The 27,095-nt window shown below is 39.9% G+C and overlaps 3 protein-coding genes and 1 long non-coding RNA gene across 5 annotated transcripts in view; 2 read left to right on the forward strand and 2 right to left on the reverse strand.

Moving 5' to 3' along the window:
* Positions 1–2,862, reverse strand: part of LOC127143624 (uncharacterized) — a 40,001-nt gene extending 37,139 nt beyond the window's left edge. Inside the window, exons 1-2 of the long non-coding RNA XR_007815196.1 lie at positions 2,688–2,862; positions 741–976 (exon numbers count right to left, since the gene is read on the reverse strand). This is a non-coding gene — a long non-coding RNA (uncharacterized LOC127143624). The remainder of the gene's footprint in view (positions 1–740; positions 977–2,687) is intronic.
* Positions 2,863–6,179: 3,317 nt separating this feature from the next.
* Positions 6,180–8,957, forward strand: LOC108875078 (uncharacterized). The gene is made up of 6 exons (XM_018663746.2): positions 6,180–6,340; positions 6,426–6,491; positions 7,079–7,387; positions 8,174–8,305; positions 8,394–8,421; positions 8,508–8,957. Exons 1-6 carry the CDS (start codon positions 6,289–6,291, stop codon positions 8,632–8,634), a joined length of 714 nt encoding a protein of 237 aa, XP_018519262.1. The 5' UTR covers positions 6,180–6,288; the 3' UTR covers positions 8,635–8,957.
* A 144-nt stretch (positions 8,958–9,101) lies between these two features.
* On the reverse strand, positions 9,102–14,404 carry ptafr (platelet-activating factor receptor). The gene is given in 3 exon segments (XM_018663745.2): positions 9,102–10,461; positions 10,463–11,203; positions 14,255–14,404. Coding segments are annotated over 2 exon segments (1,179 nt in total). The 5' UTR covers positions 11,198–11,203; positions 14,255–14,404; the 3' UTR covers positions 9,102–10,017.
* Positions 14,405–20,960: 6,556 nt separating this feature from the next.
* Positions 20,961–27,095, forward strand: part of luzp1 (leucine zipper protein 1) — a 49,708-nt gene continuing 43,573 nt past the window's right edge. Inside the window, exon 1 of one of the 2 annotated variants that reach the window (XM_018663569.2) lies at positions 20,961–21,321. The gene's annotated coding sequence lies outside the window, so the exon portion shown is untranslated. The other variant, XM_051077992.1, reaches the window with a different exon arrangement.

The raw sequence follows: 27,095 nt of genomic DNA on the forward strand, positions 1-27,095 counted from the left end.
CAGATTAAAAAAAGAACTGTCAAAATTATAGCTAGACATATCCTAATCTTAGGCCCAAGTATGAGTCAAGATTAGAAATCCTACGTACACTTCCCATAATGCAACTTATTAACATTTCTCATTAGACCCTTCTGCCTGTTCAGTGCCCCCATCTTTCAAACTCCATGCCCCCAGTTTATAACTTGAATTTTCAGTCAAACATTTGAAGTTTCAAGCGTTACTCAGGATAATTGTTAGTTATTTTCAAGACTTTAGAAAGCTCCTCCAGTGCCAAAAGAAATTATACAACTGCTTCACAGGCTGGGTAGTAATCAGCATGATAAGTACACTGACATTCATGGGTAAAATTAGAAGAGAGCAGGAAATCCTTTAAAAAAAAATCCTCTACAGCTGTGGAAGACATTATGTCTTAATGTGTAAAACAAGTGGAGTGCCCCCTTAATGAATATGATGTGAAATACAGTTTATTTGTCAGGATGTTTACAGGCGCCTGTGTCCATGTGAGTTTGAGTGAGTGTGTTTGTCTGCACATCATGCAGTTGTGCACATCTGTGTGTGGTCAGCCGCGATAGAATCGTCTCCATTCCACTCAGAAAGACGCCACAACAGGGAGAGGAGAGGCTCCGAGGTTCAATATTGAAGTTTGAATGCCCAGTATCTCTCACCAATGATGACAACAACCCAAGTGGGATCCACGCAGAGAAGGAGAACAAAAAGACTGAAATGAATTTACAGCTCACCCGTTGGGGGATGGATGTGCCGAAGATGAAGTGATGATCATCTCTGTTCTCTGTTAAAATGAAATATGATGGCGAGGGAGCTCAGTGCCATTTCCTGCCTGGCACAGGAAGCGCCCATCTGGAGTTGAGTGCTGTCTGTCCTCTGTTGTTGTGTTGCGACAACGTTGTAATGGCTCTTGTCACTGCTGTTGCCGTTCTCAGTGCTGTTATTATTTCTGAAGCACCAAACAGGTCAGCTGAGAGAGAGACAGGGGGGAAAGAGAGAAATGATATTCACAGTTTAAGATGCTGTGCTGTGGATCATTGAGAAGAGGGACTGGTAAAATGGGCAAAAAGTGAGGAGTTCATCATGGTGTGTGGGGGGGGGGGCTCTATAGGAGGAAGAGCAGCCAGACGCACGCTGGCAGCTGCCCGTACGACTGTCACATCCTACCGCCCGCCAGAAAAGCAGAAGGAAGCCACTCGTCATCACTGTGACAACTAACGCGTGACAAGAGCAGGAAGGAAACTTATCCATCAAAAAATGATGCAGGGATGAGTGCACTTTTTCGTCTCTCTCTGCCCACAAGCACGTGCACACACACACACACACACACACACACACTCTCACACAATGCCTTCATATTTCATTTGGGTCATCAAGAAACAACTGTCTTCAAGAGGAAATCTCCGACTGAATCTCATGCTTACTCCACTCAACGACATAATAATGTATTTTCCTAGTAATGAAGTGACTGTAACCCCCCATAGGGCTGATATTCAGAACACACAAACAAACTGAAAGCACAAGAGGACGGGGAACAGCAATTCAAGTGTGAACAGAAAGGAAAAAAAACATCCCACAGCCACAGACTGTCACATTGACACTGAAAGCAAGCGTCTGGTTTTGCTGTAGACAAAAACATGAACACATCTGAAGGAAATTAACCTATAAACCAGGGGAAAAAACTGTCCTCTAATATATAGTGATTTTATTACATAATCCACCGCCATAGAAACTGACAGTGATTACATTTAGATTAATATCACACGGTCTAAATTAAAACTCAAACAAAATCCTTGTTGTGCTACATTTAAATGCACCAAATATTTCTGCTGTAAACAATTTCTAATCTCCTAGTGTAGTGGAAAACCTGCCTAATGGATTTCTCATTAACTGTACAGTTAATAGGAACATGACCTACAGCCACCCATATCAAGCAGCTACGTAAAGCAGCTGAAATTGCAGACTGATGGTTGAGAATCACAGGGGGAAAAAAGGCTGAGAGGAAAGCTACTGTGCATTCTGAGGCTTTGATGCATTAACAAATAGCGAAACCTGGAAACTATGGGTACTGAGCACCACCCAGTGGTTGGTTATGTGTTCGGTTAAAACTCTCACTGTGAAGAAAAACAGGTCTGGGTCCGTTGGTGTTGAGGACAATGGAAAACCCAGTCTCAAATGCACGAAGCGGGCACTTTTCACAGTTTCACCATTGTTTTTAAAACTACATGGTCACTTGATATATAATCTCAGAGGGTCCCAGTCTGTTTGTTACTGTTGCTGTGTGGTTTCTAGCCTCAGTCTGTACAGTTAAAGCAGCTGGATTTTTTAAAATAAATGACGACGTGAAAATAACGTAACAATATGAAGGGCAATGAACCTACATTAGCAGTTCCCCACGACTTTACACAGCTTTAGAGCAAGCTTCAATTCATAGTTTAGCTGCCCAACCTGCAGCTTTACTGTTTTAATTCACTTTCTCCGCTCATATGTTGTCGTTTTCAGTGGAAAAAGCTCTAAAAAAAGCCACTGTAAACTACCTGCTCAGGACGTAGGTTCAGCACCACGACAGATGGACAAAATTAGCGGCTAGCACCTGAACATAATTGAGCATTTAGCAGCTACAGAGCCAAATATTTAATTCAGGAGATCTTAAAAAACAGAGAGAGTAGATATGGACCTACATTCATCAGGTGGACTGAAATATGACATATACCCCCAAATGACAGCAAACATTGGTCCATAACTGCTGGATGTGTAAACAAGGGAATGTTTGCTAACAGGTGATATGCTGTGTTAACACCTTGTTTCCACTGCCCCCTAGTGGCCAAAAATCTGTTATTGCAGGTTTGAAGAAACCAACTTTTTAAAGAAGACTTAATAAAGAAATAAAGTTGAATCCATAGTTCGTTTGATGTATTTTAGTCATCTCTCAACTCTTTGTAAAGATAAATTAATCACCAATTCAGCTCATTATTTGTAGTTATTTGTACTAGACTGAACCCTCCTCAGTGACAGGACTCTCCTGATCCTCAGCCTGATGATATTGTAGAAAGGGAAAGAAAAAAAGGAAACTATCACATAAATATTTGTTAGAGCTGCTTCATTCAGACAAATCCATTTCTCCCTCTTTTTCCCTCTCAACTTGTCCATAGTCTGTCTTGTTGACTATTTATCATCTGGTCGGTACTGGGTGGATGCTGCCCCCTGGAGATCAATACAGTCAATATCCCCGGGGGGGGGGGGGGGGTGTCAATTAAATATAACATGAAATATGTAATTGCCCAAGTAGGTAAAGGCAAATATCAGCTTCTGGGTTAATGTTGCATACTGTATGCACACGCACACACACCACACAAACTTCATCACTGTCATCTACTGGCAGGAGGGTCACAGTAGTGTCTGTGCAAACCAACAGGCAAGACTTTAGCCAGTGGTACAGGCAGAGTAATGAATGAGTAATGAATAATAGAAGAATAATGAAGAATAATGACTTGGTGGTGGGAGGGGGCATACGTGCACACACACACACTCGCATGCACACATTTGCATGAGGACAGACATAGATAATTATACAGTATTACCATTTGTCTTTCTCCTCAGAGAGAGAGAGTGAGGTTCCTCTGTCCCCTCTGGTGCATGCAACTTCATTAAGAGGAAGTCACAGATGGCTGCAGGGCATGTGGCAAAACACTATCTAATACTATCTCTCATCTACAGCAGAAGAATGTGAAAATAAAAAATGACTCAGGAAATAGGGGTGCAGATGATGTCAGCAAAAATTTGCTGTACTGAAAGGTCAGAGCACATTAGCACGAGTTCACCCTCTCATGGTTTAATGCAGCTCTAAAAACATTAGATCTTAATGCTGCTTAGCAATATGTGTTATGTGCCTTTTTGAAAGGAACTTGAGTGAAATTTCTATTATTTCCTCATCATGATTATTGCAAATTTCACTGTGCCTGCGTAAAAATGAAACTGTGTTTTGTTGTTTCTGTCTTTTTATTATGCATGGCAACAAAACACATGACTCTGATGGCTCTGATATTACTGCAGATTTGTGGTATGAAACAGCAGCACAATGAAGAAGTAGCATTGTTTAAAACTGTAAACCATAGCCACTATCTGATCTAGAATTAAGATTATTCCTGCTATGAGTGGATTCTAGTTGGATTCATGCTGAAGGTAACATTTATAATAAGGGCATAAACCAATCAGTCTTAAGTAAGGCATAACTAATACATGATTCATGATGAGATAATGCATTGATTCAGGATGAATCAGACTTACAGATTGGGATTGCCACTGACACTTGAGTGTTCTAATGAAGGGAGTAATGTCTGCAGGAAAAAACTTAGCACATCTAGTACCATACTTAAGTAACTAAGGAAGTTCATTTTAGCATTTCCACTCTATGCTACTTCTTCTCTTCCACAGAAGGAACTGGTGTGTTTATTTACACACTTTATTTATTTGACAGATATCACTATTGGTTACTGTGCAGGTTGATATTTCACATGCAGCAATCTTTTGATATTAATTAATTTAATAATTATTAAGCACTGACTGCTGGTGAGAACCATTTCATGTCTACATGTATGCAAATGCTTAATGAAATTGACAAAGTAACCATGAATCTTGAAACAATGCATTTAATAATGCATCTATTTATAATGTAATATGACACTAACCATTCTGTATAAATACTACTACTAAATAATAATAAATAAATACTACTACTACTATTTTACATTTAACACTTTCGTAATGCTGCAGTACTTGAATGTGTTTTCACTTATAATTGAGGTGAAATGGTTGTACAGTCACTTCAGTAAATGAATGTATCTTTCACTACTGTGTTACTGAACCACAACCTGTTTCGCAAGATGTTGTGTTGTTTTGTTTTATTGCAGTAAGACACAGCAGGTGTTTCTTTTAGCAACGGTTTTGTGGAGTCTGATGCAAGAGAAACCACTTCCTTCATTTTAAGGATATTCATGCCATGTCCTAAAACAACGAGCAAACACTGCCCTCAGCTTTAAGTTCATGGGTTAGTTACAGGGCAGTTCTATAGAACTGTATGAAAAAGCCATCCAACAGCTGATTTTCGCTACTCCAGTACCAAATAGAGAGTCAAACAAGACTATACCAGGTAGTGGACAGATCCCAATCTGACTGAGCATAAGATTGGGACCACTTGGTAAACAGGCTTCATTATTCCCCTCACTACTGCTCTTCTGAATATCAGGGTGTTTTTTGACTATTGCTGTTGTACAAAGCTGGACAAAGTAACAGGAATATCTAACAATATGTTGCCATTTCATACATCCAGACCATGATTTAGGAACTTAAAAAAATTGAATTACCACTTCTCTGACACAGTCTCAACAAAAATGTGTTTTAATCTTCCCAGTAGTAGTATTTTATTTTTTAAGCAACTATTGTATTATATAATGAGATTATAAAGTTTTTTCCTATTTTGTGCACCTTGTGTGTTGGTTTCATTTGCACATAAAGCCTAATATATTGGTCATTCATCTCCATGCATTTATCAGAATCAAATGAAATCCACTTGCTTCTCCTGACCCACTCAGGCAGCCAGTGAGTGTTTGCCTCAGGTGAGAAGTCTGGTGTCAAACTGATCCAACAGCAACAATCTTGGCTGTCATCACAGCCTGAGCCTGAAGGTGACCACTTCTGGAGATATGAAATGTTTGAAACCAAGTGTGTTGAGTGTCTGATAGACTTGCCTGCCAGCTCTGAAATTTAAAAAACCATTAAAAGTTCTGTGGCGTCAGGTTAACTGTTTTTCCTGCAGGTCATGAATTGATTGACAGGCTTTAAATTTTACAAACTGAAGCTTCTCACAGGTGAGACTAGATTAAATTCTGATTATCTATATGCATGTTTCTGGCATTTGTATCATTCTTATTATGGTTTGATTTTGTTTAGCTAGGTTTCTGTGTTTTTTCTATTGTTATTTTTCCTATTTTGACCATTTTTTTCTGCCTCCTGTGCACCTTGCCCGTTGTTTTAATGTTATAGCAAGATTTTCAGTAACAAGGTAAGTGGACATACTGCGGATTACTGCTTACCCTTTATAAATAAATTGGGGAGTGCATCTGTTTTGTTGTATATTGTTTAAAAGGAACTTGAAACTTCCCTCTCTTTCAATTTCCTGTTCTCACACTTCCCTCATTCTCACCTGTGCCATGATTTTTATTTACTTGTTCCCATTTGCCTGAAGTGACTGCGGCATATTCTTTATACTCATCTCAAAACAACATGCTGCCTGGCTTTTTTCTTTTTCTACTGTTCTTTTTATGTGAGAGCACAGGTAAGGACATTTCTACTAGTGAATGTATCGTATAAGTTGCAAATGGACTGTTTTGATTTATTTGTGCTTCTTGTTGTCTTCACAGTTACTACAGCGGTTACAAACTTGCCTTCACACTTTACTCCAAACATGGCAATGACTACAGAGGAAGGTAATACAGCTCTGTTAGCCTGAACTCTGTATAATGCACAAAAGTGTTTTGGGATAAATGGTAATATTGCTAACATGCAGCAATTTAACATTTAGGTATTAAGTCATAAAACAAAGAATTCAAACCTAAGAAAATTAGGGTTCATCCTTTAAGGAACATGAATGTATGAACGTATAACACTAAATACAAATTATACGTATAAATACCAAATTATACATATATATATATATATATATATATATATATATATATATATATATATATATATATACATATAAGAGAGAGAGAGAGAGAGAGAGAGAGAGCGAAAGAGAGAGAAGTATTTCACTGGGTAAATGAAAACTTTGACCTGCTGTGGCACTATAAAAAAAGTCAGAGGATCACCAAAGTGAATAAGAGTCATTCTCTGGGCACCATGGAAATCTGGAAATCTGATAATAAATCTGGGAATCCATTGCATAGATTTTCTGGACCAAAGTGGTGGATCCCTAGAACCATACCATTAGTGAGGCTAAAATCTGTGCAATTCCAAAATCTTATCTCAAACTCTACCTCATTGATCATCCTCCAGTCTTTATCTTTCACAGCAACAACTATCTCCACCTCCACCCTCCCGGAAAAGCTATCTGCTCTGCAGGTGGAGGTCGTACCAGACTACCCAGTTGCAGCAGGTCAACCAGTCAACCTGCACTGCAGTGCTTTCACCATGCCAGCCAACGTCAATTGGTCCTGGCACCACCTAGAAGATCTGAACTGGCGAGAGGTGAGCAGCAGTAGGGACCTGACCCTCACCGAGCCAGAGAAAAGTGGGGTGTACCGCTGCTATGCTGTGAGCCCATCATCTCAACGTTGGAGCCGTAACCTCACAGTCTTTATCATCGCCACACGGCCAACAGGTTGGTGGTCTGTTTTGATTTGCTGCATATTTGGATGAAAACACTGTGTTTTGTTTTAAGATGTTAAGAATGCAATGAAGGAAAGCCTGTATTAATGAGGAACTGGTTACACAGTGGATGAACAGATACCAGTAGAATTTGGTGCCAAAATCTATATAACAGTAAGAAGACCAACTGAAAAAACTATAGCGAGAGTGGATTTTGAGGTCTAGACTAGTCTTGTTATTTCAGATATCAATAGCAGACCTTCATTTTGTTGCATAAACACACCGAAATAACTATGTCTATATTTTTACATTATGCATGTGTGAAAAGTAGGTGGTAGTGACAAAACGCAGACAATTATAACTCGACACTGTACTTCCCCTTTGGGCTCCACAGAGATTTATTGCATCTTTCAGCTTATTGTTTTGGTTTTATGGCTCACACCTTAATTGTTTTGGGATTACTTGCACAGCTCACAGTGATGTTTAAGGCCACAGTAGGCAGTTGTTCTAAAATATCACCTGCCTCGTACTAAACAGCCGACAGACAAAGTTAGAAATCAGCTGGTGAATATTGTGGAGCATTTAGTTGCTAAAAAGCCAGATATAGTATTTATCTCAGGAGTTGGTGGAGACCAAAAACCAAATCTAGAAGAAGAATAAATATTGGAAACACCACTCTAAGTCAATGCTGATGTTGTTCCATAACTGCTAAATGCAGTAAATGTAGAACATATTTCTACAGCTGCTCAGTGGCCCAGCCTTTCACCTGTAATCCTGTTCTGTCTCCAACTGTAAATAGTGCAGGAGAATTTAGGAATAGCTGCCTTCGTCCTTTCTCTCCTTGCCTTGATTATCATCTTCACTGCTCTGTGTTGGCTGGGCTGGCAAAGATTTGGTGGCATGCTGACCACCTCCAACACTGCAGCTAAAGGTAAAGAACATCATAGAGCATTTTACATTGGGATTTGATTTTAAGTAAATATTTTGTGAATAATTCTACTTTCTTGGTTTTCTTAAAGGTTTTCCTGGAGCTGAAAAGGCACCAAAGTAAGTCTTGACAGGAAATTCATACACACACCAGCTGAGTAAGGATGTATGTATTAACAGATTGACTGCATTTCTCATTACACCAGGGGGGGTTTCCCACAACCTGAGAGCGATGGAGATGTGTACATGAATTACACAAGCACCAACAAAGCCTACAGTGACCTGGACCCCACCAATATGACGGGGGATAATGTGTATTCGAGTCTGTCGTAAACACCCGTGGGAATGCAGAGACGTACAATAAAAAGAGGAAGAGTGACGCCAACAGCGTTTCGTTCAGCAACAGTGACTCAATATCTTAATTAAGATTATGATTAACCTGACAAACAGAATTTACCAAACGCTGTGGTGTTTGTCTGTATGGGAATTACTACAAATGTGCATACTTTGTTTGATTCTAATCTAACTTCACTCGAGTTATTTCACACAATCTGAATGTGGCAAAAGCGCAAAGCTCTGAGGTTCTATGTGAAACAGTAAGAAACCCTTCCTTCTCTGTGTTTGTACATGCTAATAAAACCTAGAACTTGCTACAATTCTCTGTGTGCCTCAGCTCATATGTACTAATTTTCTTCTGCACACAGATGAATACATGTCTCCCCGCTTGTTGATAAGTCAGAAAATTACTTTTCAATTTACTTTCATCATCACGATACAGCAAATTAAATCGACAAATAAAATTTGAATTACAAGATGTAGTTTATTACAAATACCAGCATATTTTCCTTTTGAAAGATAAAAATAATACTTTTCACATTTCAAAATTTTGCATTCAATATAGCATAATAAAAGCTGTTCCCCTTAATAAAAAATGCATCATAAATCTGTTTTGCAACAGCAGGTAAGCTCACAGTATATTAAAAACACAGCACAGTAGGCTACATATACAGCAGATATATACATCTTTCTTTGTCACAGTCAATCATGGGATTTTTACCATGAAACATAATGGTAATGTCACAATATTGGATGCCAGAGGGTAAACATAGTTGTAGCATTATTACTCCTGTTCCCTGGTTTCAGAAAACACAAGACAAGACAGAGCTTGTCCAGGCAAAGCTAGAGAAACCCGTGCCTTATTTGATGGGTGATGACAACGACAACATCATCATCACATATTGGTGGTGGTGTTAGTCACTAAGATGACATCTATGTGTAATCTTGTGACAGCACAGAAGAGGTTGTGACGCTCTGAATATATGTTTAAAATATATGCTAACTTCTCCATTGCTTTTTATGCAATGTACTTTGTGCAAAGCAACACCCGTGTGAGGATTTAAATAATGTGTCTGTTGTTACACCAGTTATTTTTAAGAATTGATAAAAGTGTCACTATAGAGTTGTACATGTTTTTATGAGTTCTTCTGCTTGCAAAACTTCTGCTTTCCAGCTTGTGCTTCACACAGGAAGTGAAGGAGGCTGAAGTCTGGTGAAATTCAGAGTCAGAGTCAAGAGAATGTGTCACACACCAAACTTCTTATAAGAGAACATGAGGGTGTAAAGTCAACTCATTATGTGACATAAAACCTTAAACTGCCCACAGTTCCAGAGGTGAAAAAATACTATACAAGTAACAGTTGTTTACAGATGTTTCAATCAATCCATTTCTGGTTGTTGGTTCTCGCTGTGAAGTTTCTGGCTCTGATTCCTGCTGTCCATAGAGATCTGAGAGATGACTGTGTTTGAACACCCTTCCCCCTTTCCTAACCTTTTAATGTGGGACACGATGAACCTTCGAAACTTCCTTGTGGCGAAGAAATAAACTACAGGGTCCAAAATGCAGTTGAGGCCCATGAGAAGCAAGGTGATCTGATGCGCGTCGTTGAGCATCTGAAGAGTATCCTGGTCCCAGTCCACGTGGCCCCAGCCGTTTTTGATCTGCAACACCGCCAGTGTCCAGAAACCTTGGATTACGTGGTGGGGCAGGAAACACAGAGAAAACACTCCCACCACTGCCAGCAACATCTGGAGAGCCCTCCGTTTCACCCCTCTGGGCCTTTGAGCTGCAGAGGACATGGTCCTGTGGGACTTCCTGGATGTAATTGTAGCAGATCTGAAATTCCGATTGAGGAGGTTTTTGAGAGAGTAATGCCCGAGCAATAAGGGAATTGCACACCACAACAAGAAAAAAGATGACAAAAAACATTGCAATTATTGCAAAATGAAAGGCAGCCACTGTTTTCTTCTGCACATCTGTTTCACTCTGGTACCCCTCAAAACAACGAGTGTTGTTGTTCTCGTCAGTGTTGGTCCCTGGCGATACCAGAAATGGAACAGCCATCGCTACGGTCAATGCCCAGATGACAATGCACACGATAATCCCACGGCGCCTATGGTCTGAGGAGGCTGCGTCCAGAGGCCGGGTAACTGCCCAGTACCGGTTGACACTGATGGCTCCGAGGAAGAGAATGGAGCAGTAGGTGTTGATGAAGAACAATGACCCCGTCAGCCGGCACATGAAGTCTGTGTAGACCCAGTTACCGTGTCGACTGTAATAGCCGACCCAGAAGGGAAGGGCGCACACAAAAAGGAGATCGGCGATGGTTAGGTTGGTCATGTAGATGCGGATTTCGCCCATGGCCTTAGCTTCCCGGAGGGACTGCAGGACGAACAGCACGTAGAGGTTAGCAAAGAGGCCCAGGATGAAGATGATGCCATAGGCAACTGGGAAGAGGACATAACGAAACTCAGAGTCCAAGAATGAGACATTGCTGGCTGTAGGGACCGGACCAGAGTTTCCTGTCACGACAGCTCGTTCTGTGGTTGGATCAAACATGTCTGTCTGTGGAAGACAAAACATATTAGTACCGGTGTAACATAACATGAAGCGTTCTAGTGGTGCTTTTACTTCAAAGGGGCTTATCTGAGCAGCAGACGTGATCCAAGCTATCTACAGGAGTTTCACTTTGATGGTCAGATTAGAACAAAGCGGTTAGGGTCGGTTAGAAATAAACACATATGAAAGTGGTTTGAGGTGTGTGTGTCGGGTGGTGTCATTGAAGAAGATTTGTTTGCAGAGCTGCTCTTTAATATTTTTGTTGCCCATTGCTGTTACTTATGGACATTTTTTGAGACACTTGTGCAGTTCTCAAAACTTTAAGATGAACACACCAACACCCACCAAGTGTTACTTATTCAAACCATTTAACCATTGTGTCAAAGGCATATCCGTCCACATGTCCCTTTCTTGTTGCTAAAATAAAGCCAGTCAAATGTCAAATGAACTGTGACAGCACATGAAAGACATTAAAATTAGGTTTCTTTGTGTTATTTTTCAGTCAGGTTTGCATACAATAACCTAATAATAAGGTCGAACATCCTCTAAAGCCAACTAAATAAAATCATAGAGGACAACCGATCAACAGTCTGTTCACAGGTTTCTCTCATTCACAGTTCACCTTCCTGTAAATGTGAACTATGACAGACAGAACTATTTAGAAAGGAAGAACAAAATGTAAATCCTCTTCTAACTCTCCTTGTCTGACATTTGGCCTTATAACACACACACATGGTGCAACCCTCCTGAACATGTCTGTGCTTTGACATCCTCATTGGCAGTATGTTGACTCATCCTTTCTCCTCCTCTGTGTCTACCTCTCCCCCTGATCTAGTACATCACACACAGTATATTACTGTCACATCCTCCCCTCTGTATCAGAGGCCTGTTGTCCCCTCTGGAGTCTGCCTGGTCCACATAATCAGAACAACTGTGGCACAGAAAACTTGGCATTTGTGAAATGATCCCCTGTAAAGTGACACTGCACTAACATTTCAAGATGAAGACATTGCTACTGTGACACTACCAGTTTGAGAGGTTTTCGTGTTAAGGCAAATGTGCTAATGAGCATGTCTGAGGTGTTGAAGAATTTGACAGAAAAGCTGAGAGATAAATTTTTTGGTCAACAAAACTAACTCAATGCTACTACTAGCTCGTACGTAGAAATGGCTGTTTTTATTCTCTGAGGCGTATTTTCTCTGTTAGATTCAAATTATCTCTTCCAGGAAAACAGCACAGCATAGCACAGTATTTGAAATATCTGTCACAGATCATTGATAAAGTGGAACCTGTGACCACTGAGGTTTATCGCCCAGATCATAAAAAGATGATTAGTCAAACACAGAAGGTTGATACTGAAAGAGGTACTGCTATTACTCCTTTCATGTGACTGAACTAAATCATGTCAGGCAAATATGTAACAATTTTTATTACATCACTCAACATTCACAATCCCAGTAGAAGAGTGTTATTTCAATAAAAGTGAGCAACGTCTCAGAATCAAAATAGAAAGTCACAGAGCTGAGCAAAGGTTCAATTGCCTCGTGATCCTTGGACTATACTATAAATGAACAGACTTTTAGAATTGCAAACTCTAAGCCCCCTAAGGCTTTGGAGCATTTGCCAGCATTTGTTTCTGCAATTACAATAAATCATGACCAGGTAATGTTAGAAAGGTAGGTGTCATCCATGCTGTATGTTCATTTACAGTAAGACAGTAAGCTTGTTGTTTTCATAACAGATGACAAATTCATACACCCCCATTGGAAAATTGGGCAGAAATGTTTCCAGGTATATTAGCACTTAGAAACTTAAACATGTTTGATGACTCATTTCCAGCCAGTTTAGTCTGTCGCAATTAATTAACACTGAATTTTTAAAAGTGCACAGTCTGGTCAAAACACTGTACACCTTGTTTTCTAGATGACACAATTAGAGAAGTTGTTCTAATGTACACACAGTTGTTTTGTATTTAAAATGACCCATATTAATAATGTGATCATTTTCTGTCTCTGATTTGACAACCTAGCCATGGATACATATACCAGCCATATAGACACCCCCTGGCTTGTGATGAAGAAATGCAAGTGAAGTGAAGTGAAGCAACAACAAAAACGGAAGCAGGGATCATTTCATGCATCTCCCTTTTTTGACTTGGTTATTTGAATCTCAAAACAAGCAACATATATATATATATATATATATATATATATATATATATATATATATATATATTATATATATACATATATATATATATATATATATATATATATATATATATATATATATATATATATATATATATATATATATATATATATATATATATATATATGGTAACACACTCTAATATACCATGTCTTCAACATAGTAAAAGTTCACACTTGTTATTGTTTTTGGTGCCATTTTATCTGATAGGACACCCTTCTATAAGGGTTTATAAGCTGTAATTAATGCCTTTATTAATGGTTAATCAGTGATTCACTTAATGATAACGTAATAATGAGAGTAATGTTTGAGGAGAAAAATGTCACAAAAAAATAAATTATAATTTGCCAATCATATCCCAAAATTTTAACTTTATTACAATTAAAAAAATAATAATAATAATTTTGTAATGATATCGAAAAAAGAAAGATAGAGAGAAAGTATAAAAGGTGACCTTTTCTATAACGATATTTGATCGATTCATACATTGACCAATCTTTCAGCACTATAGAAATCAAAAAGCAATCACCAGAAATCAATCTAGTTTTCAAAATTAAAAGCTTTACTCTCAACAATGGCTTTCTTTGTGCCCCACCTTAAAATTGGTTATTTGATTGCTAATGATTGACTCTCTGCTAACTGGTGAGTTTTCGGATCATCCAGCTTGCTCTATTTTTGATTTACCTACATCAGCTCCACAGTTTTAAACAGGTTTAACTGTATAAGGCTTCATCTACACGCCATGACATGTCGTTTTTTTTTTTTTTTTTTTTTTTTTTTTTTTTTTTTTTTTTTTTTTTTTGTCTTTTTGTTAAGAAGAAGAGTACAAGCGCAAATTAGACTTACCAGACTGCTTCTTCTCCTCTAATATCTCTCAGGATGAGAACAATATGAATGCTTCGTTCGCTCTGACGTTCATCTAAAGCACTGTTAGTTTGTCAGACGAGGTGTGCGTGTCATGATCAGTGGGAGTGTTTGATGAAGGAGGTGTGAACTTCTTTAAGTTTTCTTGGGAAAACCCCACGTGGTGCAACCAGCACACTCACATTTACAGCTTCCCGTCTTGGTTCCTGTCCGTCAAAATGAAAGGAGTTGCCCACTTTGGAGCAATCGTGGGGTTTTGCAGTCGGTATTTCCTCGTTCCAGTGTTTTATTGTTTAGAGCGCGTGAAGACGACTGCGATAATATGGTGTAGTTCATTAAATCATGATTCTTCTGTGGCACAAGTTCGACATATTAGAAAGCTATAATGGGTCATTTTCACAACATAGTCTAATGTTTGATTAAATTCATTAATTCATTAGAATTAAAAACACTTATCCCCTCAAATTGTCACAGCACTGCAAAACTGAAAAAGTCAGTCTGAGCAAGTTTTATTTTATTTTCATAACCAACATTATACTTTTAATTAACGCCTGTAAATAATTTACAGGCTGTCAGATGTCTAATGAAACAAGTTTATAATCTCTAAGTCATGACTGGGGTTAGTAGCCTGAATGATGACAATTAACTGCTTTATTTGCATAAATAGAAATTTGATTGATGTTGAACTTAATGTCATCTGTATGTTCTTTAGTCATAGTTCATCTGGGACCTGCATTTTAAGGAGCAATGGCTTTTTTAGTCAGTAGCACACCCACTATGTCTTCACCTAATGTTGGCAAACTACATAAAATCATATAACAAAACACACAAATACACATATGCTTGTGTGACCAAAGGATGAAACAATGCTTTGATGTGTGTTTTCATTATTAATATTAAATTGTGATTGTCATTGATGCCCAAAGGTGTGTGTGTATTTCATAAATTTACAAAAGGTACTCAGGGATAAGTACTTACAAATACATAATATACCTAGCTAGCTTTAGCCTACCATTGATTTATTGTGTGGTGCTCTTAGCCCCTACAAAACCCAATTTTCATTAATATTATCCAGATAAATCCCTAGTGCATGTAATAATGACAAGAGGTTAAACTGGTTCTTAGTCATCAGCAGCTGAGGCAAAGGTGTAGTAATGTATTTTAACCACATGGGGGAGAAAGAGGCTAATAAAAAAGGGGGGTAGTGCACAGTGGTGGAGTGATTCTAGTCCAGGTGAAGCTCCACACAGCTCTCTGTGAACTACATGAACCACCTCTCTCTTTCTCCCTCCCTCTCTCAGGGTGTAGTTCAAAGCAGCACCAACACACCCCTCCCGTGGTAAACATTTAATTCCACCTCCTATGTACAAGCACACAACGCAACACGTCCTCCTCTCCCTGGTGCCACAGTGTAATTCCTAGATTAAGGTTAACGAGCCTCCCCAACCTTATTGCTGTTATTATGGCTTGGCAGTGGAACAAGAGAGCAGAGCTTTTTGGTGGTTGTGCCCTGCATGATTGCCAGACATGCTGTGCCACTGCTTGGTATACAGGCTTACACTGTAAAAATCTTTTCACATGCATCTTGTTGCTCGCGGTTTGGGTGTGGATTCAAAAGATTCCACAGCAAGTCACTGAGATTTGTCTTGGTCATGAAATGGAGAGCAGCTTATGTGAGATGTGGTTTGGTTTCAAAGTATCATATTAGATATGTGTAACCATAAACAAGTATTTAAACATATCTTAAACTTATACACATGAGTTTTGTTCAAGTCATGTGACTTGAAATGATGAGTTGAATAAATTAATTTCTGAGTGTTCGGATCTTTAGAAATATATTAGCATAGCATAGTTAGCATGCTTTGTTTGAAGGTTAAAACTCTCCAGAAACCATGTTTCTTGTAATTAAAGAAAATACAAATGATAAAAAGTTGCTGTATCTTTTAACACTAAGTGAACATTTTAGTTCAACATTTCAACATGTTTTTTGTTGTCGTTGTTAGCCCTGTTAGCTTAGCTTAGCTTAGCTTAGCTTAGCAAAAAAAATTGCCAGACTGGCTGTCTCCCTCTGTTTCCAGTCTTTGTGCTAAGCTAAGCTAACCAGCTGCTGGCTGTGGCTTTATATTTACCCTGAAGACTAAATTAACTCATTAGTTAATCTGTTTTTCTGGAGCAGATGTGTGCATTGACTCTAAAAGATGCTAAATTGACTCTCTGCAGGAGCAGAGACAGCCCATGTGACAAAGGAGGAACTGGCTTCACAACTGGTGGGCAGAGTTGACAAGCTGTAAACACAACACTGACATATTATCACCTTTTAAATAAGTATAGCAAGCTTGTTAACATCCAGCAGATACTGGAGTAACATTATCATAACATTAACAGTAACAAAATGGTGCCATGAGAGTGGTGAAAGCAAACCAAAACAGAAAATTTGACAATCCAGACAGCGAAACACTGACCTGAAACTCATTATATCAGTGAACTTGACTTAGCTGGTTTTACATTTTAACAACTAATGATCTGACTTTGAACAAATCATTCAAGTTTAGCAGGCAAAGGTTTGTTCTTTTAAATTGAAGCAGGTTGCAGTGTTTTGCAGTGTAAAGTTGGATTCAAATATAGACTTCCCATGTTACACTGGCAGTAGTGATATGCTTCACAAATTCTACCATAGGCTTTACACCTGCCTCTGGCTCCTGCCTGCCACTCGATTCCTTTTTCTTAAATGGGCTCTTCTGAGTGGCCTCCAAATGGCCCTGAAAAAATGGAAAAATAATCAGATACAGATTCTTGCAGGTGATCCCTGATGTTCTGCACTGCTGCACAAGGCAGTCCAAGGAATTCTTTCTCTCAAGGAGTGGTTGACTTTCAGTCCAGGTGTGCAGAGACACATTGAGGGAATGCTGCCAGCACCTAAACAGCTTTTTTTTTTTTTTTTTTTTTTTGTATGGGATAGCACACTATTGCCTTGGAAGAACTATATAGACAGAAGTCAGACTCATGCATTCCTCAGGGAGGCAGGCAGGAAGGGAGGGAGCTGCCTGTTTGGAGCTCTTCTTGTCCCATTAACACCTTTTCACAGTTGCTCCTTTACCTGACCTTGATCCATGGCACATTGCCTTTGGCTGACATGAAATGCCCTGGTGGGATATTTTACAGTCAGGAAGGCCGTGGCTGCGTGCTCAGGCCCTTCAGAAAGAAAGAAAGTATTAGGGACGAGACTCAAGAAATAGGTAGCGTTTTACTGCACATCTTGCCTGGCAGAGGGTTCTTGGCAGACCAGAGAGTGTAGGTCTCTCTCAGGCAGATTTACTGCATGCCAGAAGCTGAGGTTTGAGGAATGTCCCCCTGCAGTGAGAAAGAGAGGGCCATGTGAGGGTGAGCTAGACAGGCTGAGGCATCTGTACTTCAAAATAATAGGACCTGACAGCAAGACAGGAACTTTTTCATACCTATCAAAGGATTTGGATCTCTCTCCCTCTCATGGGACATTCGGTCTATTTCCTTATTGAGACATAAAAACCACAAATATCTCAACTCAGCAGGAAATGCTGGACATCCTCCACTGGCGATTTACCTCAGAGAGAGTGTCATGATTTTGTGCAATTGAGATTGATATGACATTATTGAGCAGCTCTTCAAACTTAGCTGCACACTACATAGATGTAAGGTTAACATGTTGTCAGTGCTTGATGACTTTGGATAAGTACATGTTTCCCTACATGACAAGCTGCCCCACATTTTTGATCCACCCGAGTTACATCTGTTTAAATACCAGCCATAACCCACTCTGAGAGCACAGTGAATTAAGCACATTAATCCTTATCCTCACTGTAAAAAGGACATAAAGCAGGAAAGCTCCAGTATAAGCCATATTGTGGCATTAAATCATCCTACTTTTGGTTTCATTTTATTTCTTACATGCTCATTTTGCAGTCAAAATACTATTGTCAGGTGACTATTGACCCAATCCTTGCACTCTGTACTATTGGCTGCTTGTAATTTTGGTGATCTACACAGGATTATTTGAGATTAGTCTGCTGTTTCAGTCTCTGCGAGTCCCTCTGGATAAGATAAAATACCTAAAATGTGAAACGCAAACAGCAAAATCATGTGGGTTTCCTTTTGAAAGACAATCTGTTAGGTAATTTGATTATGATTTGTGCTGTTCGCCCACAAATTCTTATTGCAACAAACAAGTTAATGTTTCTGGCTGGTGAAGGATGTTTGTGATTAGGAAGGATGTTGGCCAGAACACAGCTCTTCCTGATTCAGCTTGTCTGCATGTCCCACAGTATGCACTGTAGGGGGATTACATTCCCTGAAACCTTGTCCTCGTGCACGAGATCGCAGCCTGTATTATGCATTTGCATTTATATCTTTTGATGTATTAAGGCAAATTCCCCAAATGACAGGAACTTGTCTGTGCATGAGCCAAACCTCTCAAGATGGATGAAACATGACCGATACACATCCTCATAAAAAGAAGCATTTTCCATGCCTGTCTTTACTTATATGTCATCTCACTATGTCTATTTGTTTTGTTGGATTTTTTTTTTTTTTTTTTTGTGCTTTGCTTCATCATAGATCAAGGGTTGTTGCACTGTCTACACCAGACCAGAGCCTCTGGAAAATGAAAGAGAAGCCCATATTCTACAACTATATTTCTCTCCCACTCTGTCTTTGTCTTTGAAGACATATTAATGTAAGAAATATGCAGAAACACATAACATTTATACACACATTCACATATATATTCACATACACCTGTGCTTGGCTTTCTTGCTGTGGCATTGAGGTGTCTGGGCATGCCTGGTTATGCCTTTAGCTTACAGCAGCCTCTGAAAGGATTTAATTTCTCTTTGTTGACTTGGTATCTTTGGCCTTTTCCCCATCTGGAGAGAGCAACAGTGTGACATTATGTATACCTCACCTAGCCCGTTATGTCAAGTGATATGAGTAGAACATTGTGGCTATTTGAGAGGTAGGGATGTCTAACAAGAAAGAAACAAAGGCTTGACTGTGAGAATCCCGACAAGGGGCCGTTTTTAATTGCGCAATCTTTTAAGTCACACTGACGCCGTCAAGGTCACTGATAAATGCTAGGCTTTTGACGTCCTACAACTGTATCTTCCAGCCTCTCCCTTTCTCAGAGAGCAACAATGTCCTGTTGATGTTACTTTTCAATGGCGGCCAGGCAGCATAGATTTTGTTTTTGATAATAGAGCAAAGTCCTAAAATGATGGCGGTGGTTATAACCCCCCCCCTGCTGCCAAATCAAGCGGTGTTTCGCAAGAATCAGTCCAAACAGTTCAAGAGATACAAAAACAAACAGTGTGTGTGTGTGTGTGTGTGTGTGTGTGTGTGCGTGGTGTGCGTAGGCAGGGCTTCACCTGGTTGTCTGGATGCCTTTCACATTCATAAGGATCAAGAGGTATTTTGTCATCACACTGAAATAATTTCCACAGTTACGTAACTAAAAAGATAATAAACCCACAATGAAGAATTTACTGCCCCGCCATAATCACGCTGTAATAACAGAGAAAACAATACACCTCAGTTACAGTTATCATGCAGCATTACTACAGAGCACTTGAAGATAGCATTCTCAGTGGCAGCAGTTAAAAGCCAAGGAGTATGTATCAATGTTCTGGTACAGAGATAGTGGAGAGGTTGCACTGAGTGACAGCAGAGATCGATCCATGTGTCTGTTTTGAGGGTCAGGCTGTCTGAGCTGCTCCGGGTTTGGACTTGAAAATGGTTCAAGCCCCTGAATGACCCAGCAACTCTCAACAGTAGACTGAGAATAGTTAGGCCTTGATAAGAAGTAGTGATTGTGGCGCTGTTTCACCTACTGTATTCACCACAACAATCAGGAAAATGCAAAGCTGATCAGATTGTTTTAATAAATACACTGAGGTATACTGGTATAAAAATGCATTTTTTAAAGATTCATAGTTGTCAAATTGGGGCCTAGGTTGTTGGTTGCATGCATGGAGACTTGCATGGACTTGGAGAACCTGTTCCTTAAATTCCACATTAAACACAGTGATGCCACATGTATTTCTTTACCTGACACCACAAAAGTTGCATATCTTTATTTATGGCATTTAGTATCACATGCAGAGTAATCAGCATCTTTGTGGCAGTCAGTTTCTTTATGGAAACTAGAATGCAACCGAAAAAGCTTTATAATGATACAGTAGGGATTTATAACATGTCTGTGCTACTGGAAAGTACATTTATAGTCATCTTATTTGTATTTTTGCCTCCTTTGCTTACTTCAGCCCTCTAACATTGTTACAGGTGTTACTCATTGAGTTTATGGTGACTTAATACTACTTTTGGTATTTAATTCCTGTATCACTACTTTTAATAATGCAATAGGGAGTTAAAGTATCATACATTATGGTAAGCTTAAAGTAATCGTATTGTTAATAGTATTTTATATTCCCAATGGTATTACTAAAAATGGTGCTATAATATTAATGTGGAAACTCGTGCAGACCATATGTTGTTCAGTGCTGTTCATCAGCAGCAATTAATGTGTAAAATGTGTATGTGTGTGTGAGAGAGAGAGAGTTTATTAGGATACACGGACAATATACACAACCTCACCGGCCAGACTTGCTTATGTTGTATCGGGGAGAGAGGCGGGACCTCGAAGCCGGGAAGGGCGTTCTCTTTGCGGTCAGGCCGGGCAGAGTCATCCCGAGGGGTGGGTCCTCCGGCAGCAGAAAAGGAAAACCCACCTTTTTTCATTGTTAAGGACGCGGTGGAATGTGATGGTTTGATCTGAAACGGGCCAGGGAGGGGAATATCCGAGAGGAAAAGGACCGACGAGAGCGCATTCGGGAAAGGGGGGAAACCAAAAACGCAGATCCCCCTGTCGCCTCCAACTCTCTGGTCTTGTCTAAGAATATATGGATGAACTTGTCCTCGCGGTGTCGGCAACAGCGAGTCCTATCGTCCGCATGAACTCATGAACCGTGGGAAGTTGTGGATTTACCGTAGCGTTTTTCTGACTCGGCGGTGGAACCGCTAAGGTAAACTTTGGAGTCTTTTTATTGTTTGGTGTGTTTTATGTTGGATGGGGAACATGGGAACTGTGTTTGGGGATTCAGACAGCGGCTTCCTGAGTTGGACCCAGTGAGTCGGGACTGCAGAAGTCTGAACTGCGGCAAGTTTTTCAACCCTCCTCCTCCTCCTCCTCGTCGTCGTCCTTCTCCTCCTCCGTCTCTGCTCGTTTTGTAGCCAAAAGGAAGCATCCAGGACTGCAGCGAAAACCTCAGGTGGTTAAAATGTATCTTAATTTTAACCATTTAAATCTTATTTCGTTTACACGTGGCAGTTTTTACAACGTTTCACGCATTTTAAGCGCTATAATTGTTACATGTTTGTGATTTGCTCGTGTCTACGCGCATTACAGCGTCAGGCTTTTTCATATAGACTACTACATGACAAGCTATAGTTAAAAACATGGCGTTGAAAACAAACAAAAATTGATGTGTACTTCGTTGCTACCTGTTCTAGACTTTGATATTGTCCACGTTTTGACGAATGCATGTTAAGGACATTATCTGACATGAGCTGTTTAAAAATGTACCTTGGCTGTGAACAATATTCCTCCAATTTATTTTGGGTATTTTTTTTTTATAAATGAAGTCAAAATATTTCAGTTTCTGTTGATGACATTCACCATGGACCAGATAAGCTAGCATATCAGCTCTCTGTACCGGACTACAGAGCCACTGTTTTGGCCCCATTTTCCCCTAAAACACCAGCACAAAAAGAGAGGAAAACTGTGCTTACTCATTCACCAACATATTTCAATATATTTCCCACGCTTCATAGTATGTTTACAGAAATTAGATACTGTATTTTCATGCGGGAAATATGATTTGTGATAGTGGTTTGTGCTTGTGCAGTTATTCATGTCAGGTAGCATACACGGTATATCTGGCCAAAATATTTTGGGTATGCTTAGGTGTGGGAGGAGATGTGGGGAAAAATGTCACAATTCAGGCACTATGAAATCATAATTGATTACCAGCGTCACTGTATTACACTTACCTATGTATGGCCAATGGAGGATTTACAGAAACAACTGTATAATTATTGCAGTGCAGTGATTTTACATTAGGAGTGAATATCGATCAGCACTTGTATTTAAGTCTTTAATCTGTTGAATGAGTTCACTTTTAATTGAGCCATTTTGACAGCAGCTGGAGGGCATTCTGAACCAAATGAGTTGTGCACATGTTTTCTGAGTGCACTGGTCAGTCTTTGGGTGGTGGACAACTTTTAATGTGACCACAAAAGAGCTGAATTTTCCTTGGATCTAGTGCTGAAAGTTAGTTTGAAAAGTAGTGCTGAAAACTAGTAGCCCACAGACAGAAAATGGATCAACAATACTCCATAGTCATTTAAAGTTACAATAGTTAAAGGAAAAAAGCCAAATGTTCTCTGTTTCCTGCTTTTGTCTGCTTTTATCCATCTGTGATTTGGACTGGACTGATTTGGACTCAATTTGAAGATGGAATCTGCAGAAACTTTAGCAAGTAAAACATTAAACAATAGCTAAAATAATCCTAAATTGCAGCCCTACTTGGATACTTTATTATATAACAACAGCATGTGCCCTGTGCTGCCTCACCAGAACAGTAATAGAGCAGTGTGTGTGTGTGTGTGTGTGCATGCACAAGTGTCAACAGCAGCAAAGGTAGCTGTAGTGGTGGAATACTAATCTGCCAGGTGGGGCTCGTAAAGAGTAGGGAAGGAGATGGAGGGGACCTGCCTTGACCTGTTTCAGACATGGAGGAGACGAAAAAATTGCTGATGACTTTCCAGTAAGGCTCGCCCTCCTAGCCAGCTGTAGATTATACCAGCTGAGCCACCGGCTCGTGCTGCTGTGAATCCACTTTCCTCCTGGGCTCAGCACAGGCACTTGCATGGTAAGCTTGGTCATGGTGGTAGACGTGTGAAAAGTGTTTCCTTTGGTATTTTTGGTGGTGGTGGTGGGGGGGATTATTACACCGCATGTGGAGGGAATGTCAGCAGTTTATGCTGTCAGTTTGGAAATGCTGGGAGAACTTGCAAAAGGGAAAATCAAATGAGAGTAGCAGCAAGTGAAGAGTGAGATGTCTAAATTTTCCCTGATTATTGCTTGATCCGCGCATTTACAGTCTTGGGAAATTATGCTTCAAGCGTGGTTTGGTTGCTGTAGCTCTCAGGAGGGATGATTCCCAGCAGATGCCCCCTTTGACCTTCGTCCCTGTAACTGAACATGGGTGCAGTGATAGCTGTTAATGCTGACACAGTAGGAGCGCCACCACCACCTGTTTTGTGATCTTTAAAGTGTCCTAGATGCCAAGGAGTGGAAGTTACACAAAGACCAGAGTTTGCACCACGTCCTGTCCGGGAGTTGTCGCCTGCCATGCGAAGTAATAATCATACCCCTTTCTCCTCTTTTATGACCTGGGCTATACCACGCATGATTGGTTTTCCACTCCGCAGAACGCCACGACCGCCCTATGAAACTGCCTGCACTGCTTTGGGTGAAACCAAAAACTAATCATTATGGGTGTCCAATAAGGGTAATTATCAGACTAAGCACTGGACCTGGGGATTATGGAGTGGCTAAATGACTGCTCTGGGGATTAAATTAAAATATTGAGGTTTTCTGCCTGGGAGAATCAAACCACTGGGAATGTCAAACCCAGCCTGTCGGCGGTAGTATTACTGCCACTCCGCACATCAAGGTTTATGCACAGAGCCCCTGCTGTTAGTGTAGTTTGATCACATCAGTGTGGAATTACAGTACATTAACAATTGACGTCATGTGTTGCAAGTGCATGCAAATAAGAATGGATATTGTTATTGCTTAGTGGGATGGAAACACATATTGAGAAACAGTCTGATATTATTTCAGCCATGAACAAGTATTATTATCAAAATCCACATGAAAAAAACAAAGTGGAAAAACAGTTTAGGCAATATTAAAACATTAGCTTGCTTACAGTGTAGTGCCTTGAGTGTTAATACCAGGAATAATCCAGGTTATGAAGATCACCATCAAGATATTCAGTTTACTATCATGTGACAAAGGAAACCATCAAATCTTCACATTTGAGAAGCAGAAAGCAGCAAATGTTAAGATCTTTTGCTTGAAAAATTACCAAGATTACTAAAAGATTATCAAAATAGTTGAGGAATAATTTTAATTGTTTCAGCTTTAGTCATCATCATAGAGAAAGACGATTTAAAATGTTAAAGGAAATAAATGAGAAAGTCAGCACCCACATAAGCAGATGTGTGTCTTGTACAGTGTAACCTATATGTCCTAATAAACTGTAATAGATAACTCAGATAGAATTAGGACCGGATGGTGTTGGTGTTGGTTATTATTAGTGGTGGCAGACTGCTCACTTTTAGCTTCGGCAACCCCCTCACCCGGGAATAGAGCAGTGGAGGATGCACTCACACACTGAGAAGACACAGAGTGATGTTGCAGGCGTTACAAAACGGAGGCCTCCTTGAAATAGCACAGCTGAATCATGGTCTCCTAGAGGTCTCGTATTAAAGCCCACACACAGTCTGTGAGTGTATATCCTTTGTGAGTGTGTGTACTGTATGCATGTGTTTTCTTATAATGCAATAATGGGCTCAGTATCCGGGACAGCGGCTGCTGTTGACAATACGCAGGCCAGCTGGAGTTGCTGTGTGTCTGTTCACAGACGTGCAGGAAGATGGGGTTGATGCCATAAAGATGCCTGTGTGACACTGTGCATGGACTGTATCTCTCAAGTGTGTATGTGTGTGTCTGTCTGTGTGTGTGTGTGTGTACAGTATCTTCCTCTAGTTTCTCTTTTGTAAGGATTAAATGCTAGTCTTTGTCTTTTGTGATCGTAAACTGAACATTTTTGGATTTTGGACTTTTGATCATGTGTAAAAAAACAATTTGAAGACGTTACCTTGGTCTCTGGGAAATCACAATGGGCATTTTTCACTATTTTCTGACATTTTACAGACCAAGTTTGATCAGTTGAGAAATCAATTGGCAGATTAATTAATAATGAAAATAAGTGTTAGTTGCAGCCCTGGAGGTGGCAGCATGCATGTCATCTGCTTGTGTGCTGTATACACGTGTATGTTCACATGTTTTGCGTCGCTGATCTCTGACTGATGTCGCAGAAAGTAGTCAGTTAACAGAAAATGAATCAACAACAGTTAACCTGTAGTCCAGTTAAAGTAATTTGTTTTTATCAAGCAAACATGCTCACCATTTTCTGCTTCCAGCTTGTCACATTTGGAGACTTGCTACTTCTATTTGTTTTAGTACATCAACTTGAATTACAGAATTTCACTGAACACATTAATATTCTTTCTTTCCCCCTGCTTCTTTCGCCGCTGTTCCCTCCACTCTTCTCTTTTCTCCCCTCTTCCTGCCTGCCCTCCCTACCAGCTTTCTTTATCAGTGGTGGGCCAGTGACATGACAAGGCTCTGTGATTTCAGCTGGAGTTCAGACTACTTGAACTTTGTGTGTATTCGTAAGTTCATTTTGTGTGTGTGTCTACATTCTGAAGCACTTTTGTGCAGTGCTGTTCTCAGCCATGTAGATATGTCATCAGATACTAGCGGCTGAGTGTTCATCACTCAGCGAGTAGTAGCCAGAAGCACATCTCGGTTCCAAGTGTTCACATTTTTCGCTGAGGCTCTCATTAACACATAACACCAACACACAGAGCAGATATGTGCTCTCGCTCTGTAAAAACTCCATGTCAAAGCAAGAATGGATTCTGTTCATACGACCTCTGCTGCGTGTGTGAGTGTGAATGAATCCCCCTCGTTAGTCCTGCAAAGCGTGCCAAACAGTCTCCTCATTACCAGCTGCTCTGGTGGCCTCTGTGTCCGGTGGTGGCGTGGTCACTCATTGAGGCCTCACCACTGTGCTGTGTCGCAGGTGACTGCGAACCAGCAGTTTCATCATGGAGAAGGCTGCAGGCGCATGTGATTGTGTTGTGTCCAATACCCTGCAGCAGATGTCCACGGCATTGACTCTTGAAAAAGATGTCAGTTGGCTGAGATAATCACTTGACCTGTTTCCAATTCTAATGAGGTTGTTAAAATTTTTCTAATTTATCAATATGCCAGATTTTGGTACAAGTGAACTATTGTATTATTCCACAGTGGTTGAACTGGTAATTTCCAACCAAAAATCAAATTCAGACAATCAGTCATTCATTCATATTAAATCAAATATTCACACATACATGTACTACTTGTGTTATGTGATTGGTGTTATAATGTTCAGCAGCATTGCAAAGATTGTGTAACTCTGACTCCTATTTAACCATTCAGCTGAACTGACATCTCTGGTATTCAGTTACTGGGTGGTTATCGAACATGTCACATGAACAATGACAAAGGAAGTTTCATTGTCAAATTAGGCTGTTGTAAAATTATTATCTTTGTACACTTAAGTACAAATATCTGGTCAGAACCAGAAATCAGTGATTGATAATGTGTGTGTCTCACCTCTGTCACAGATTGTTCCGACAATAATGAATCACAAAGTTTGAGGAAAGACTTGACTTTGAAGCATTTACTGAACTTTACTCAGATGTCTGACATATTTTCATTTCCTTGTATTGTCGCTTATGTGACAAGCCAGCTAGTGACTCAGTGTACTGGCAGAGGGACATCGCCTTTCATTTGTAATTATGAAGAAATCCTCATACCTCAACAGAGAGCTTTAACTGTACTTTCCCTGTTATTGTAAATTGTAAATCCTCCTGAAAGCCACAGTCTGCTAAGCCA

The sequence above is a fragment of the Lates calcarifer genome, linkage group LG19 (assembly GCF_001640805.2).
Source record: "Lates calcarifer isolate ASB-BC8 linkage group LG19, TLL_Latcal_v3, whole genome shotgun sequence".
Taxonomy (NCBI): Eukaryota; Metazoa; Chordata; class Actinopteri; family Centropomidae; genus Lates; species Lates calcarifer.

Excerpts from the sequence above, each read along its gene's own strand:
- LOC108875078 (XM_018663746.2), top strand. The coding sequence starts at position 6,289 with ATGCTGCCTGGCTTTTTTCTTTTTCTACTGTTCTTTTTATGTGAGAGC. Across the intron at positions 6,341-6,425 it reads CTTTTTATGTGAGAGCACAG|TTACTACAGCGGTTACAAAC; the intron begins GTAAGGACATTT and ends TTGTCTTCACAG. Across the intron at positions 7,388-8,173 it reads CATCGCCACACGGCCAACAG|TGCAGGAGAATTTAGGAATA; the intron begins GTTGGTGGTCTG and ends AACTGTAAATAG.